This window comes from Euwallacea similis, chromosome 13, assembly GCF_039881205.1.
Source record: "Euwallacea similis isolate ESF13 chromosome 13, ESF131.1, whole genome shotgun sequence".
NCBI classification, from domain to species: Eukaryota; Metazoa; Arthropoda; class Insecta; order Coleoptera; family Curculionidae; genus Euwallacea; species Euwallacea similis.
Genome location: NC_089621.1, coordinates 3741507 through 3757243, shown reverse-complemented (window position 1 = coordinate 3757243; position 15737 = coordinate 3741507). Strand labels below are relative to the sequence as shown.

General features: G+C 38.9%; 2 protein-coding genes across 9 annotated transcripts; one reads left to right on the top strand and one right to left on the bottom strand.

Annotated features, from left to right (window-relative positions):
- Positions 1-160: 160 nt before the first annotated feature.
- Positions 161-4000, top strand: LOC136413275 (nuclear exosome regulator NRDE2). The gene is made up of 7 exons (XM_066396722.1): positions 161-613; positions 687-918; positions 1037-2630; positions 2889-3272; positions 3322-3518; positions 3569-3731; positions 3800-4000. Exons 1-6 carry the CDS (start codon positions 192-194, stop codon positions 3689-3691), a joined length of 2952 nt encoding a protein of 983 aa, XP_066252819.1. The 5' UTR covers positions 161-191; the 3' UTR covers positions 3692-3731; positions 3800-4000.
- Positions 4001-4058: 58 nt separating this feature from the next.
- LOC136413276 (EEIG family member 2) lies at positions 4059-15599 on the bottom strand. Of its 8 annotated transcripts, none has more exons than XM_066396729.1 (12): positions 15446-15599; positions 14865-14970; positions 12574-12681; positions 12255-12523; positions 7988-8138; positions 7773-7933; positions 7428-7585; positions 7083-7329; positions 5613-6353; positions 4612-4823; positions 4444-4561; positions 4059-4255 (listed from the first exon to the last, which is right to left on the bottom strand). In XM_066396729.1, exons 4-12 carry the CDS (start codon positions 12401-12403, stop codon positions 4156-4158), a joined length of 2037 nt encoding a protein of 678 aa, XP_066252826.1. In that variant the 5' UTR covers positions 12404-12523; positions 12574-12681; positions 14865-14970; positions 15446-15599; the 3' UTR covers positions 4059-4155. The 8 variants fall into 8 exon arrangements, with proteins under 8 accessions (XP_066252826.1, XP_066252821.1, XP_066252825.1 ...); XM_066396724.1 differs by having other exon boundaries at positions 12255-12508; XM_066396728.1 differs by having other exon boundaries at positions 12578-12681.
- Positions 15600-15737: the final 138 nt, after the last annotated feature.

The window sequence follows — 15737 nt, the reverse complement described above, 5'->3', positions numbered from 1 at the left end:
ATAAAGACAAAATATGCTACGACAGTCATTGTCTTAGAACAATTTTTCCTAGTTTAAATAATTGATGTTATGTTAGTTGTTTGTTATTTTTGTCATATTCTCAATCATTCTTAAAAGGACTTATTAATTTCTAATAATTCTTCATTAAGTAGATAGACTTAAGCTAAACGAATTGTTTTTTTATTGTGACCATGTCTGTTTTTGCTGCGTATGCCAAGCAAGCGAAGGAACTTCAAGAAAACCAAACAAGCACTGAAAAACCTGAATGGTTGGAAAACTCGAGTTTTCAAGCTGGTCTTGTTTTAAATAAACCGGATCAAGATGTTACAGTACTCGATTCAAACGAAGATTCTGCGGCGGAATGCAATGAAGCACCAAAAGCAAAAAAGAAAAAGAAAGAAAAGAAAGGCAAGCAAAAGGAAAAAAAAAGTGATATTGAACCAAGAGCCGAGCATAAAGGTGAAGTACAATTCACTGATGATTTTGTTATTGACAGAAAGCAAACTAGAGAGTACCTGACAGTAAATACTATTTCAAGACCTGCAGTGTCAAAATACCAAACAAATTATTATTTATCAAAATGTTTTAAAAACAAGAAATCAAAGATTAAAAGGTTGGTATCAAAGTGCTTCATAACTAATTTTTCATGTAATAATTTTATCTCAAACGCTCATTGTTTTTTGCAGATATTTCAAGTTGTATAAATTAAAGGATCACAATAAAAGTGACAATGAAGAGAAAGATTGTCCAAAATTAACTAAACAAAATATAGAGAAAGCTTGTTTTAGTGAAAGAAATGAAAGTTTTACAAGTTTTGTTCAAGAAAAAGACTTATCCAAATCAACTGCAACTTATAACAAACATTTAGCAGAGAATCCTAATGATATTGAAATGTGGTTAAAATATGTCAGTTTTCAGGTAAAGAAAATGATAACGATACATTATGCATTTCTAGCTCCTTAATAGTAAACATGATACCAACTCCAATAATTTATTGACACCAGTCAGACAGTCTTACACACATATTTCTTTTTAGGATTCAGTACACCAGTTTGAAAAATCTTGTGGTAAAGGTAGCATAGCTAAAGCGCAAAGAGTACAAGCTGAAAGAAAGATTGCAATATTAGACAAAGCAATAACTTTAAACCCTGGCAGTGAACCTTTACTAAGAGAAAGGCTGAAAGTGGCAGTAGGTGCATTTCCTGCAGATGAGTTGCAGCAGGAATTAAAAAAACTAGTTGAAAAAGAGAAACACAATATAATTCTCTGGCAAGGCTACATTGAAGCAACCCAGTGTTCTATGTCTCACTGCAACTGTCAAACTGTCTTGGCGCTTTATAGCAAATGTTTGGGCACTTTGCATCAACTAAGAAGAACCACTTTATCAGAGAAATATGTTTTTGAAGAGAGTATTTTAAAGATGCTCTATCAGTGTGGCCTATTCTTGAAGCAGTCTGGATTATTTGAGCAACTTTGGACTCTATTAAAAATGTATTTGGAACTGAATCTAAATTCCCCAGAAAAAAAGAGCTTCAATTTAGAGATTTACTTCAATGAAAAAGAGCTTTTGGAGCTGGAAGAAGTGGTATTGAATTCTCAGTTGCCTCATCACGAGTTATGGTTAAGAGTAGAAAAATTGAGGGAATCATGTCATTGGTTGCCTTATGTTGAAGATTTAGAGTGTGAAGATCCTCAAAGACTTGTTTTAAGTGAAGATGTAGCTGAATTAATCCATCCAATCACAACTCCAGAAAACATATTCAAACTTGTTGCCACAATTTTAACATTACTAAAAATTCCTCTGCTTCCTTGTAAACATTGTACCATGCAAGATTTAGGTTTAGATTATGTTCCTTGGAGTTTAGACTCTGTGGAAGCCTTATTACCAATTTTCATTACCCAATATTCTGTTAATACCCTCAATAATAATCTATTAAAAGACACTGGGAGATTAACAGTGGGCCCTCAGTACCTTAAAGCCCTTCCAGGCCAAGAAGAATACCTCAACTTTGTGTTATCAATTATGGAGAATTGTGCAGAATGCCTCAAAGGGCAAGATCAAACTTCAGTTCGAGTATGGTGGTTCAGATTTCAAAGGCTGCTTATTATGCTAGATAATCAGAGTCGGTTTAAGATGCCCAGTTATTTAAAAAAGCGAATTAAAAGCAGTATTAAAGATTTGTTAAAACGTGAAGACTGTAGGAATAATGAGGTTTACTACATTGAATATGCGTTGATTGAACAGGCTCTAGGAAATCTCCAGCAGGGCTTAAAAATCTTGAACATCGCGCTGAAAATGAATAAAAATAAAAGTATTCAAACCAATAATTGGAGCGAGGCTCAAACCAATCAATGTCGGCTATATAGGACGTTAGTGGAGTGCACTATGGAAAGTCAGAAAGAAGATATGCAACAGCAAGTTCAAGAATTGTTGGTGAAGCTGGCTTTACAGCGAAGTTTTGTCTCTATCACTAATGGCTTAATAATGGAGGCCGAAAGTCGGTTTAAGAGTATTACAAATGCACTGTTGGGGGTGGAGTTGACCAACTATAGTTCAGTGCATCATTTTTTGCCTGAATTTTTTACTGATTGGGTAATTTGCTATGGATGGTTTTTATTCTGGACTAAAGGTACATATGATAGAGTAGAAAAAATTGTTCATTAGTAAATGAATAACATTTGTGGGGAACATTGATATAAGAAAAATTAGTGGTAAATCCATAAAAGGAAAAGCACGTTCAAATATTTCAGCTTGGAATACCATGATGAGTCGATAGAAACACGTATCGCCTAATATGTTTCCATTTCTATTCGAATATTTAATTCCTTTTGCGGACATGCCATTGACCTAACTAACTTGTTTACTAAATGTTTTATTTTTTCCTTAGGGGCTGTTACTTGTGGGACATTCCTCGAGTCCACGCTAGCCGAGCTTGACACTAAATCCCCAACATTATACTTCCAAAAAGAAACCATATATGAATTTTACTGCACTATACTATTCAAGTATTGCTCAGAAAACCCGGGAAGCGGTGTGTTTAAAATCCTAGACGAAGTCTTATTCAGAGCCATAGAGAAGTTCCCTAATAATCTGCATTTACTGGGGATTTTGGCCAAGGAACAGGGCATGACTCGAAGCAGTGGCGTGTCTGCCTGGAAGGTCCAAAGTTTGCTTTTGAAGTCCGGCAGGGCTATGGCCACAATTTTTACTGTTATTATTAACAATTTAGTCATGTTAGAGATAGAAAAGGATGCTGTTGACTCTGTGACGGGTAAAGAAAAAATTCCTTTTTTTTCAGTTTTTAATCGTGTTTCTTATAGGTAGATCTATCGATGTGGCTCTCTCATTCAAAAATCGAATGCTATCTTTATTTAAAAAAATCACCGCTGGGGATATGTGTACTAGAAGGTGCGGTTTAGCATGGAGATTGTACCTGCAGTTCGTTCACACTTATTTTGACTCCAGTTTATGCAGGAATGTGTATTATCGAGCTGTGGAAGAGTGTCCCTGGTTAAAGGTAAAATTAAGGCATAATAAGATTCTTTCTTTATTTTTTTTTTGTGACAGGCCTTGTACATAGACGCTGCAATCTATATTCCCGCAGAACTGGCGCAAATTCAGGACCTCATAATAGAAAAAGAGTTACGTTTGCACGTGACACCGGAGGAATTGGACATTCTAAGAGCCTAAAATGTGCTCATAGATATACGAGAAGACCAAAGTAAGTGAAGTAAGTTCAGAAAAAAAATGTTTATTTTCACTATAAAATAATATCTAATTGTTTTAATACATAAATAGGTTTGTTGGAAAATGCCTAAATCGAAACTATTTACAAATAAATAATATTGTCTTAAATCCGTAATAAAACTGTGATGTCTAAGTGTTATTGGCCCCCCATCTATGGAATTGCCATATGAACTGCCTGGTTTGTTAGAGGTCATCTCAAATCATTGTATATTAGATTTTAAATGGAAGCAATGAAGTTTATCCGCGTTGAAATCCCATAGAAGTTCGCCCTGACCTAACCGACTAACCATACTAATATCTAAAATAACCATTTTTATATCACAATAATTTTATTGGCAACAGTACAATGTAAATAATGTTTGATTAAGGTGGACATTTCCATTTACTCTCAAGAAGTTTATGCTTTGTCAAGATGTTAAGTAGACTTGCAGGTTAATTCTCTTCTGTTTTTTGCCAGTAAAATGATCACAGCTGTTGTTACGTAATCGTAGCGGTTTTCCACATAAACTGAAATTACCAATAGCTGCTAAATGTATGTGTTAATCAGAACATTATCGCATCGCCAATTAACTTTTTTAAAGTTCTTCATATTTAACATAAATAGAAAAACTGGTTCCTGCATTACAACAGTACGTTGATATAAATATGCAAATAAATATTTGCTACTTTAGTGCCTATGGAGAGTTTAAAACTACCTGTCATCCATGACGACCTGTTTGAATGTGTTTATTCCTGTTGACATTTGGGATTTGACCTCGTGGCTGCCGAGTGAGGCGGTCCCATCTTTAGCTATGAACAGTTGCAGACCGGACGCTAAAAGTAAATAATTTTGTCTAGTAGCAACTGAAGTGCGTGAAACTTACTCTCAGCCGAATCATCGCATGGTTCCAGGTTAGTCCCTTTGAGCAGGTCCGCAATCAAATCTTCTGGATTCACCCTGGTCGTTTCTACGCGACCCGACACGCCTGCATCATCCGGAGCGTTCGGGTTTTTCTTTCGACGTTCATAGGCGGATTTGGCTCTATCCAGTGACCCCGTATCGCTGGTGGTTTGTATACTGCCTGAACTTGTATTCCTAGAATATCAAACGTCTCATAAATGACGTACTGTAGAATATCCTTAGCAGTTGATGCTTTAAATCAGTTAGCAGCAGCAATAAAAATGCGAAGAAAAAATAAATAAGTTAAGCAAAAAAAACAGTCATGCGAAACAAGAAACAACAAGGATTTACACGACACTAACAACATTAGAGTGGTGCTGGACCTTCTGTGGCCCTCTTCGAGAAACCCGTCACCTTCTTCGAAACTGTCTTCCGGGGGACTATCGCAGGGGGTTAGTTTGGTCACTGGAGGGCCGTCTAGAAGCATTTTGCGGTGCAGCCTACGATAAAGGTTAGTAGGTTAGTAGCGGGTTAATTACTTTGTTGGTTACTATTTGAAACGATGTCGCTCTTTGTGCTAAAAGTGAATCTATTCTCAGTGCAGGTTAGTTATAACTAACAATATGAATTCGGGTAGTGAATCAGATATTTTTCGATCCAGCCATCCATGTGGCTACAGATATGTTGCGAAAAATAAATCTTTCAATAAAACACAAGCGAAGGCACCTTTAGAGAAAACGGAAATGCTTTTAAATTATGAAAAGCTTGATAAAGGCGACGTTTCACGATTATTTCATTATTAAATACATTCTAAAAATAATCAACAATAGGGGACACTTCTTCTAACCGCCGGCTCTGCCCCCCCCCCCCCTCCGACTTCCCCACATTCACCTTTAATTACACCTCCCCCTCCAAGCTGTTAGCAGAAAAACCACCCACAAACCCTCACCGGAAAGCTCAACACAATACTTCCCATCCACCTACCTGCCAAAATTCGACCCATAAATAGCCAAGTGCCCGTCGTTGCCAAATTTCAAATTTCCCATGGATGCGGCTCTGGACTCTCCCCGGGAGAAAGGATCGGAAACAGGAGTGGATTGGGCCCCGATTTCTTTACGAGGTAGCCTTGGAGTGAGAAAGGCGGCTATGACGTTGGATAACGCATGCTCGCCCCTAGGGGCCACTGGGGACAGTTTGGGGATGATGAAGTCGCTCTTTGAACGTAAAACCCCTTCAACTGGAGGTTTAAGCGTGTAATTATTGTTGTGGACGCTTTTTGAATGACGCTCAAAGTGTAAGGAGGTTTTGATGACTTTCGGTTCATGAAAACGCTCGACTACGCTACTAGATGCACTTTTCTGCAGCGCATTAAAGTTTTTATCGAAAATATTAGTGTTAGAGTTGAAACTACCCTCAGGGGTCTTAAAAACCTCGTCCAATTCCGCGCTTGTGTCGCTCCTCTGCTGCTGATACTGTTTAGTATAATTCCCAGATTTTTGAGGTGTAGTAAATTCACTCTGTGGGGTATAGAAGACTTCACCATTAGCGACAGGGGTGGAGTCGGAGCCCTGGGGGGTGTGAAATCCCTCCGAGTTGTTCAGACTGGGAGGCCCGGGCGACTCGGAGGGGATAGTAGTAGGGATGTTAAGCCCGTGCTTAGGAAAGGTATAAGTGCGGGGGAACTTGGAAACGGGCCTACGAAGCGATTCGTGCTGCGACATGTTCCTATTGCCGGAAGAAATAACGTACATATAGTCGTAGTAGCGAGGCATGCAACTGCGTGAAGATTGCACACAGAAAACTTTGTACAGAGCGGTCAGATTTAAACTGTTTTAACGGGAAAACAAGAGGGAAGCCCCCATTTCCAGAGCAGATTGAGAAATATATAGGAAGAAGTTCCATTTGACCACGATTCACGAGCCTCGAAAATATTCGTTTATGACACTTTGACCGGACTGGAAAGCCGTAACAGTTTGATAAGCAAAGAAAAACTGATATAGGTTTGCGGTCTCAAAATTTGAAAAACTTTATTTAAGGAAAATCACCCAACTCATAATACTGTGGAAATAGGAGATTCCTGTTAGATAGTCCAAATCTGAGCACCACATATTTTTGGTTCAGTACGACGCTTTAAACATCTCTATGAAAATGAGTCAAATGGTACTACCCCTCCGAAATTATATTAAGTTGTTACAAAATTATCATGAGATCATTATCGATTCTAAAGTACAAAGATATAAGTAGATGATTCCTAAGTTCAATTATCTATCAATATCATGATTCATATTCTCAGACTGCTAAAATTAAATATTTTAAACGTATCCAAACTTCACCAATTAATCCGCAAACAGTATTAAAACAAAAAAAGTTCTCTTCGTCACCCATCGTAGAAGTTAGTACACACATAACACCTAAACTACTGAGTACCCCCTCAGGCAATAAGTTTATCCCTACCTGATGTGCCCCGCCGTTGAGTCTCCGCTGCTGCTCTGCCGACTATGCGAAATACTGCTATAACCTGATGCTTTCGACATCTGGCTAGTGTTTGAGGAATTTCGACTATGTCCCAATTCCTGGCCCGGCCCAAGAGTGTTCGATTCACTCGTTTGTTCCGCGTAGGCATTGGGTACTATCAACTCATTTGCTGACGACTCCACTGGTGCCAAAGCGGAATCCATGTGCGATTGCCCTTTCACTAATTCTGCAAGGTTAAATTCCGAATGTGTACTCCGAGATTAAATTTTGTGAAAATGTAACTTTTGAACTCAATAGGTAGTAATTCACAACATTGCGGTGTACCTGTAGGTAAAGGGGTTCTCTTTTTAGGCAGGCTGCCAAAGCCGGAACTTCCGCTATTAATTGAGCCCGCCAACGATCCGCTAGAATACTCGTCCGATCGCTGATCAGTGGTCGTGTCTTCCATAGCGATTTGTTTGTGTTTTAGAGAGGGCGACGGACTATGAACGAAAACATACTTGTTACCAACACCCTCTAATTGTTCATGCATCGCCTAGTATGAAACAGTTTTTCGAGGCGCACGAACGTAATTTCTGATAATTAAAAAATGAACTGCAATTACGATCGTTAAAAGTGAAAACCTTCGTGTACGTACACAATTACTTAATGAAAACGAAAAAAGCTTACGCCTTGAATAAAATATCGCCTGAGATCATGTTGAGTTGGATGCGAAACTTGAGCATGCTATTGTCTTGTCTATGCCTAGTGTCGTAGCCCTCTAGCAGGGCTTTTTTGAGAATGACTCCTGCTCCAGCGTATTCTGCTAAGTTTAGGTCCACAAACCCTAACTGCAAATTGAGTTGGTTTTTCAAAATATGCCTCACAACTCTTTTTTAGCTTACTTTATTAAAGCTTCTACCGCCTTTACTCTCTTTCCTAATGGATATTCGCAGGACACATTTTTCCATCACCCCGGTCGAGGCGTTGGCCATCATTTTGCATGGAAAGGAGAAATTGGCATCCCACTGGACTTTGTGGTCTCTGACTTCTTGTCTAAAATTTCAAATAACTCAGGAATTATTTTATACAACACTAAATCTTCAGACACTTTAAAATGCGGTGGAATCTTGCGCAACAAGTTTAATCAGTTTTAAAAAGGAGGTCGTTCTGGGTCTGACTAGTTTCTTTAATCATTAAATGAGGGAGATGAATCTGTAATTATTACAACACTCACTTTCTTTTTTAAATCGATAGTAGCTACCATTAGATGAAACTAAAAAAACATTTACTCGGCCTGATGGTAAGAGTCTAATAGGTAATGACACTGCGGGTAATAAATGGATACTTTACAATATTTAATAATAGGAATACCTCGCTTATAATGGTTGGTTGTAGGGGAATTGGAATGGATGTGGATATAGAAGAAATCAATCTTAATAAACTACTAGTTTCGTAACTGTATGTCCACATCCTCAGGACAATAATTAATAACATACTTAGTTAATAATTTCTGTATTTAGCTTAAAATGCTGCGTTTTTAGCATTCATATTTTTGCGAATAACTAGAAAACGGTTGGAGATATACAGCCAGGGAAAAAGTTAGAGAGAACCTCTTGCACACCTTAGTCAAGTCGTTCAATCCTTTGAAGACTTTCCGCGTTACAAACCTTCAAATGCAAAAAAAATGGTACAGGATCATCCTGCAGAAACATCACCAGACAGCCGCGGATTGTCTGGTGTGTTGACTTATGAAAAAAGCATAACGGTCACGAAATCCAGAACATTGGGCGTGCAAAGGGAGAAAGTGGCGAGTCATTGCGCCTCCGCAAAGTCGTGCTTTACGGCCCCGCTGGATGGATCGGTTAAATGACACTCCCAGACGGGAACTTTACATCCACTGCCGAAATCCTGGAGCTTATATTCCAGGTTTACTCTCCAGATTCTTAAAGTAACGATCTATGAACTACGCCACTGCGAGGGAAGCCGTGACGTACAAGGTGAGCGGTTTATAAAAGAACTTTCCCTCCCGTCAACTCCACAGATCCTTAGACCCTAAATGGCATTACACTACGATCCTACATTATGGGGGGAGGTAAAAGTAGTGTTCATCCCGAGAAGCGGTCAGATTACATTAGCCCAGAAACCTTTAGACCGATAAATCTCATAAACTTCCTATTGAAGACTCTTAGAGAAGATGATTGTCCACGAGGAGTGCACACACGCACTGAGGGGCCATTAGTCATTAGGCTCCTCCAAACAAACGAAACCCTTATTAAACTGGCAAATCAACGGATGTTGAAGTGTGTGATTGCCCAACAAGATCAATGAATTACAGCCGAACAGACTTTTGTCGCCTTAGAGTTTTACTTAGGCCGAAAGTGACGGGTCGAATCAGGTGTCCTATAGGCAATTCCCCGCCTTTCCCTCATTAATTAATTCATTCGTTCTATTAGTCCAAAGGGCAGATTTTTAGTTCCGCCAAAATCCCTCCAGGACCGGACACGTTACTAATCGCATCCAGCAGGGATTAACCAAGAAAAGCTTTTGAATAACGAAGCGCGAGCTTAGGAACCGGGCCAAGGGCATGAACGAAGGCCTTATAGTCCCCCCGGAATAAAACTGTAACGAACCACAAATGAACCTCCTCATCGCATAATCGGTACCGCAACTAAAAGCTCTGGCACTAATAAATCAGCTAGGAACGCATTCAAAACTAAACATCCGGCCCGCCCGTCGCTACGCCACTTCCGGCATTAGTACGTTTGTCTTTATTGCTATTCTTCACATGGGGTAATCGAATTAATGTATTCCACCCGACACACGATGCCCTCAAAGGCAAGCTCCATCGCGTGCGTCCCCAAACCCCCCCATAGTACACGAAACGTTATATAATACTGCGTCCCAGAAATAGGTCAGTCTTTCACGAGACACCTGAGTTTGGGGCACAAAAAAAGGCCCTTCCTGTGGTGGAGTAATTTCATAATAGGTTTGCAGCAATTTTAATCCCATGAAAAAGTTTTAAGCAAAATTGGCTTAAGCGATTAGAATCGGGCTATGAGGGTGGTCTGCATATTAATATAGATCACGTGGGCGGCTTGTTCAAACCCTCTATGGCACAAATCAGTGATGAGAAATGACCTGGAATTGATCAAAAAATATACAGGGTGTAATGTATCGTCATGGAGACGTTTCAGGGGGCGATAGTACTCTGCAAAATGATAAAAGAACGCTAATAGACCCATAGTCGAAAGTGCACCATTTCCTATATGCAGAACGGCACATTTTCAACAATTTGTACAGTTTGTTGTCGTTCAGATTTATTTTTATTTTAAGAAATTCGATCAAACGTTGAGAATTTCTTGAGTTAGCCGATAACTGATTCGGACGATTATTTTTTTCCTTACTTTCTTATATTATTAATTTAGATCGACAGATACATTTGCAAATTTTACGAAAACGGTGAAAGATGCGAAAATACTGCAACAGACCAAAAAGCTGAACAGTTGGAGAAGGAATTTAAATTTCGTGTCGGACTTCGTACAGGATGTTCCAAAACAAGCTACAAACCATAAAATAGTACACGACCCAAAAAAATATAACACTCTGTATATGGTAAGCGACAAGCTAGACATTTTGTCGTGGAGGGTCTTAAAGAAAATAGGTGTATGAAATTTCAAAAATGAAACTCAAGGCATGCGTGAAAAAAGCGCAAAGCATAAGAAGAAATGTAGCTACCTTGTGCGTCGGAATGGTTCGTTTTTGACCATGGATCTATTAGCATTTCTGTAATTATTTTGCAGAGTACTACCGCCTCCTGAAATATCTCCATGATGGTATGCTGCACAGTGCGTATCAAGATCTAATATGATCTGGCTCGGGTTGTCTAGGATCTCAAAAATCCCTTTAAGTGGCCCGTTAAAGGTCTGCTCCGGGGGGAGTCCCCCGGTATAATCCCCTTGAGGTTATTTACCCGGTTTAATTTAAATTTCTATTAAATGTCCGATGTGAGGCCACAGTCGTCTGTGTACTGCTGATCAGACAATGCCTGTTTCGTTTACCGTCACGTCATCTAATGTTGTTCAAGTGTAAATATTTATCTAGTTTACTATGTTGGGTTACTCTAGACTAGTCGAACCGACCTTGCAAGGACGGGCAGCTAAAACAGGTTCCAACGGTACTGCAGTTATCGCAATCTATTAAAAAGGCGTTACTTTTTTATTGTCAAAAGACGGTGCAGCACGACTTATCATGGCAATGAATCGAAAAGCCGGACACCGATAAATTGATTGGCAGCTCTCGTACCTACGTGGATATTTAACATCAAATGCGAACAGCTTTCGGCGGAAAATAACTGGCGAAGATGGCAAAAGTGCGGATCTCGCAAAGCCGAAGTTAATTCAATAAAGAAATGTTGTAAATTTCCAGAGATATTTTTGTATTGTCGAGGAAAGCGCGTTGTTTGGTTTGGCTGATAACTGTCGTCAATGGGAAAATGTTACGAAACATCGTCCAGAGATGCATCGGTTCGTCGAAGAAAATTCGAGGGAAATAAATGCGGCAACTATGAATTTTCCGCATTGATTCGACATTTGAAACCAATCCGCCGATTCGTTCAACAAGAACCGAACTAACAAAAACAATGTCGTTTCCACTTTTACTGTAAGTGATTTAACACACATGTTTCCTCCGCATGAAAGTGCCAGATGGCCCCATTCAAAGGAATTAAACATTTCAAACAACCCGTCCCAGCGATTGGTCGAATGGGCGGTCTGACGCGGATTCCCATGGGTTTATGGTTACATTGTCACTACTGTTATCTAACCGAACGATATTTCACGGTTTTGAAATGTCGCTTTGCTTAAATCATCAGACTATTTGCAGATCCGACTTCAGATAATGAGTAATTTGTGGTGTCTCGGAGTAATCGCGGATTAATAGGTGTAAACGCATCGCCGTAAATCATTTGGCAATAAACCCGTAAATAACGATAATATTGAAAACTTGACTTTACAGTAATATACAGCGTTGCCTCGCTAATTGCGGCCATTATTAGTTGAAAAACATTACTCGTTTCAGGACGAAACCTCGACATTGGCTCAAAGGTTGACCCCCGATCAAGGTTAATCGAGAGGTTAATTGACGTGTGATTTGCATCAATTTATCACTTACCGGCTGCTATGGTCCTGAAAGCTACCTCCATCGAGCAGCCTTAGTTTGGCGAACAGTACTGCAGACACAAAGGGCACCTCCAACAGCTCTTCCAGACATATTTCCACTTGAAACTTGTACTTCTTCTTCTTCGACATGAATGAGGTCATGGTGAGTCCCCTCACCACAGGTCAGGCTCGAGGGTTGGTGAGTGTGACGACGTTCATGACACGGGTTTGAGCTTTTGGAGCGAGCGGAAGATGGTGCAGGAAGCTCTGCAAAGAGCCAGCCTCAAGTATTTGTTGCGGTGTAATTTCAAACTTGTTTCAGTATGTGCTACCTACAGATTCTCTACACTCTAATCAAGCCAGACTGACCTTTGGCCGCTTGCAATTGAGACAAAGAGGATTCTCGGCCGGAGTTTTGCGAAATGTTGAATGAACCAGGTCTGATGTAAAGGTTACAAAAATAAACTGATTCTGGGATGAAACTGTGGAACGGAAATTAGGTGTAAACACCAATTAAAAATCGGTTATTTCTACGTAAACATTTTCCTCCATTAGGCCGGCGTAAAATTTTGATTGCAACGGCGTTCTTACTACAGGCTTATGGGTCGCGACTTAAAAACGCATTACCCGTCGTAATGTAGATGCATAAACAGCCTTAAATAACGTACAAGCCAGGACGTGTGTCAATAAATATAATAATAGTCAAATGGCCATTGGATAAACTCCAAAAAAAAGCAAAAGCTAAAGACCTGAATCGATTTGAACTAATGCCAATGAGCAAGTAGGTATTTAAAACACGTACGAAACGTATTAAAGTCAAAAATAGCAGATATCCTATTGAGAACGGCAATAAATCGCTTATTATTGAATGATAAATGCGTACTGAGAATTTTTTTCCTTTCTACGAGGAAAAAAATTATATCGTTATCAAACACAAAACAACCGGTATAATAAGGACATAACAATTAAATTTATCTATTTCCTTTTGAAGGCAGAAATTCCTTCCGGTATATTAAAAATTGTTATCGCTACGGTCGATGCTACTATCTTGACTTTCCATGCCTAACAAACCAGTTAATGAAGCAATAAATGCGGGAATAAATGTACACAAAAATAGCGGTTTGTAACAATTGCACAAAAACCTTGAATTTCATTTTAAAGCCTGGGAATTTTTTAGTATTTGTAAAATTTGCCGTAGAATCCACTTTGTTCGAGGAACCTGAATAACTGCTAAAGTATACAGGATGTTTCAAGAAGGTTGTGCCAGACTTAAAGAGGTTATAGGAGGCATTACGGTGAATAATTTTCGTATAGAAACCCCCTAGTCAAAAATAAGCGACTTTGGCTCTAGAGTCATTTTTATTCAAAAACGTAATATTAGCTATGTTGACACCAAACCAAATATTTAATACATTTTCATTAAAGCTAACGCAAAAAAAGTATAATAAAGGTTCAAAACGGCGACTCCCACTGTAAGATATTCGAATATTGCTGCACAACAAGAGAAACTGCCATCACTCTTTCTAATAGTTCCTCTTGAGTGGCTGCAGGAGTTTCATACACCAACGACTTGATGTAACCCAAGAGGAAAAAATTCAACGGACTTAAATCGGGACTTCGCACTGGTCACCTGATAAGTCCACTTCTTCCAATTCATCGCCCATAAAAATGTTGGTTTAGATGATCCTGCACAGTACAGGTAGAATGTGCGGGTGCAGTCGTGTTGGAACCACATTCTGTCCTGTATTTCCACAGAAACGTTTTAATAAACGTCTTTAATAAAACAGAGGAGACAAAAAGTGTTTATTTTTATTCCATTCACTGAATTGCTCATTTTTGACTAGGAGTTTCTATGCAAAAATTGTTCTCCACAATGTCCTCTATAACTTTAAGTTTGGCACAACTTTTTTGGAACGCACTGTATAGAAAAAATAGAAGATTTCCTATCGAGTAACGATTACGTAGGTAACTCACAAAACACTGCCAATGCAAAACAGTCCTTGAAAGCTTATCATTTCTGGGTATTTTGTACAACTTTTTTCTAAGTAGCGTTCTGCGAGGGGAAGTGCTAGCACCTTTAGGTTTGTTATACAGGAAGATGGAACTGGTTAAACTTAAGTAAACTGAGAACCGGTACCTGATTTAGGAGAGGCGAGGTTGGGCGATGGCCCGGGACGGTAGATTTTCCTGGGAGTAAGGGAGGTGATTAAAAATTTTGAGGTGACAGACTTGATAAGGTCGGCCTTGTCCAGGGGGTAAATATAAAGGATAACTACAGTAAACCTCGCCAATACATAATGCCTAAATGATGTAACAGTGACTATAACAATCAACTTTAATTCAACAGCAGAGGATAGAACTGAGCTTACACTGAAACATCTACCTATTACATGAATTATATTTCGGACTTTACCCACGCCTAACAGTTACAGTGTGATACACTAATGGAAAATGGAAACATGAACTATTACAGTTGTGTTATATTGAATAAAGCAAAAACTAGAAAAAAATACAAAATTAATATGTTAGTTTGAAGAAGATAGCAGGGACGACTTGTATCTGCCTAGACATGATTCTGAACTGAGGGTAGATCATCCTACCATGTTCCTATTATTACACATACTAGTTCTAGCAGGCAGGTCAACAAAAACCAAACTTGAAATATTATTTATTTCAGTCATGACCCATGGGTAAGTTTTGGATATTCATCGTTATTTCAACTATTGCTCCTAGAAAAATTAAACTGCAAAACTCGAGAAAATTCTCCCTATCGTTTTTGGACGACTGAGCATTCCGCCTTCGGCGTTGTGCTAGGAACTTCGTCCTCCAACATGACTCTCCTATCCACCCTTATCCAATTAATCCATTTTCGCACTTCACACTCTCCTCAATCTTCCCGACACTATACAAGAAGCTGGCACAGTAATCTTTAAAGCTGATATCAACTTTTTGGAAACATTTATCTTACTGCCCTGGATATGCTTAACTCTGGATATAACTTAATCCAAAACTTACTTTCCAGGCTGTGTTTAAGCTTGGGGGATATGCTAGACCGTAAAATATGTAAATGAAGGCCCCAGATGCACAATGAATCGAAAAAATTCCAAATTGCCTTTGAGTACAATAAATTGTCAAAATTTGTTCCAGTTTTAAAAATAGTTTGCTGCTTTTTTTCAAGTAGACTGACAGGCACACGCATTTTACCTTGGTACGGTCACTATTCCAGAAGAGTTCACTTTACCACATTAAACCGATTTTTTTATTACAAAATACGTTAAAAACCCACAATGATCATTCTTAAGCTTTTCTATTCCATACCGTCCGCCATTACGGTCTACCACAAACTGAAGGAAAACCTAAACGAACTTGACATCCTTTAATCGAACTGACAGTTCTGACACGAACGTGACATATCAAAATTGAATTATTTTAAAACTCATTAATAAGGATGCGATAGAAAATGATAGAACATACTAATACAAGAAAAAAGACAAGG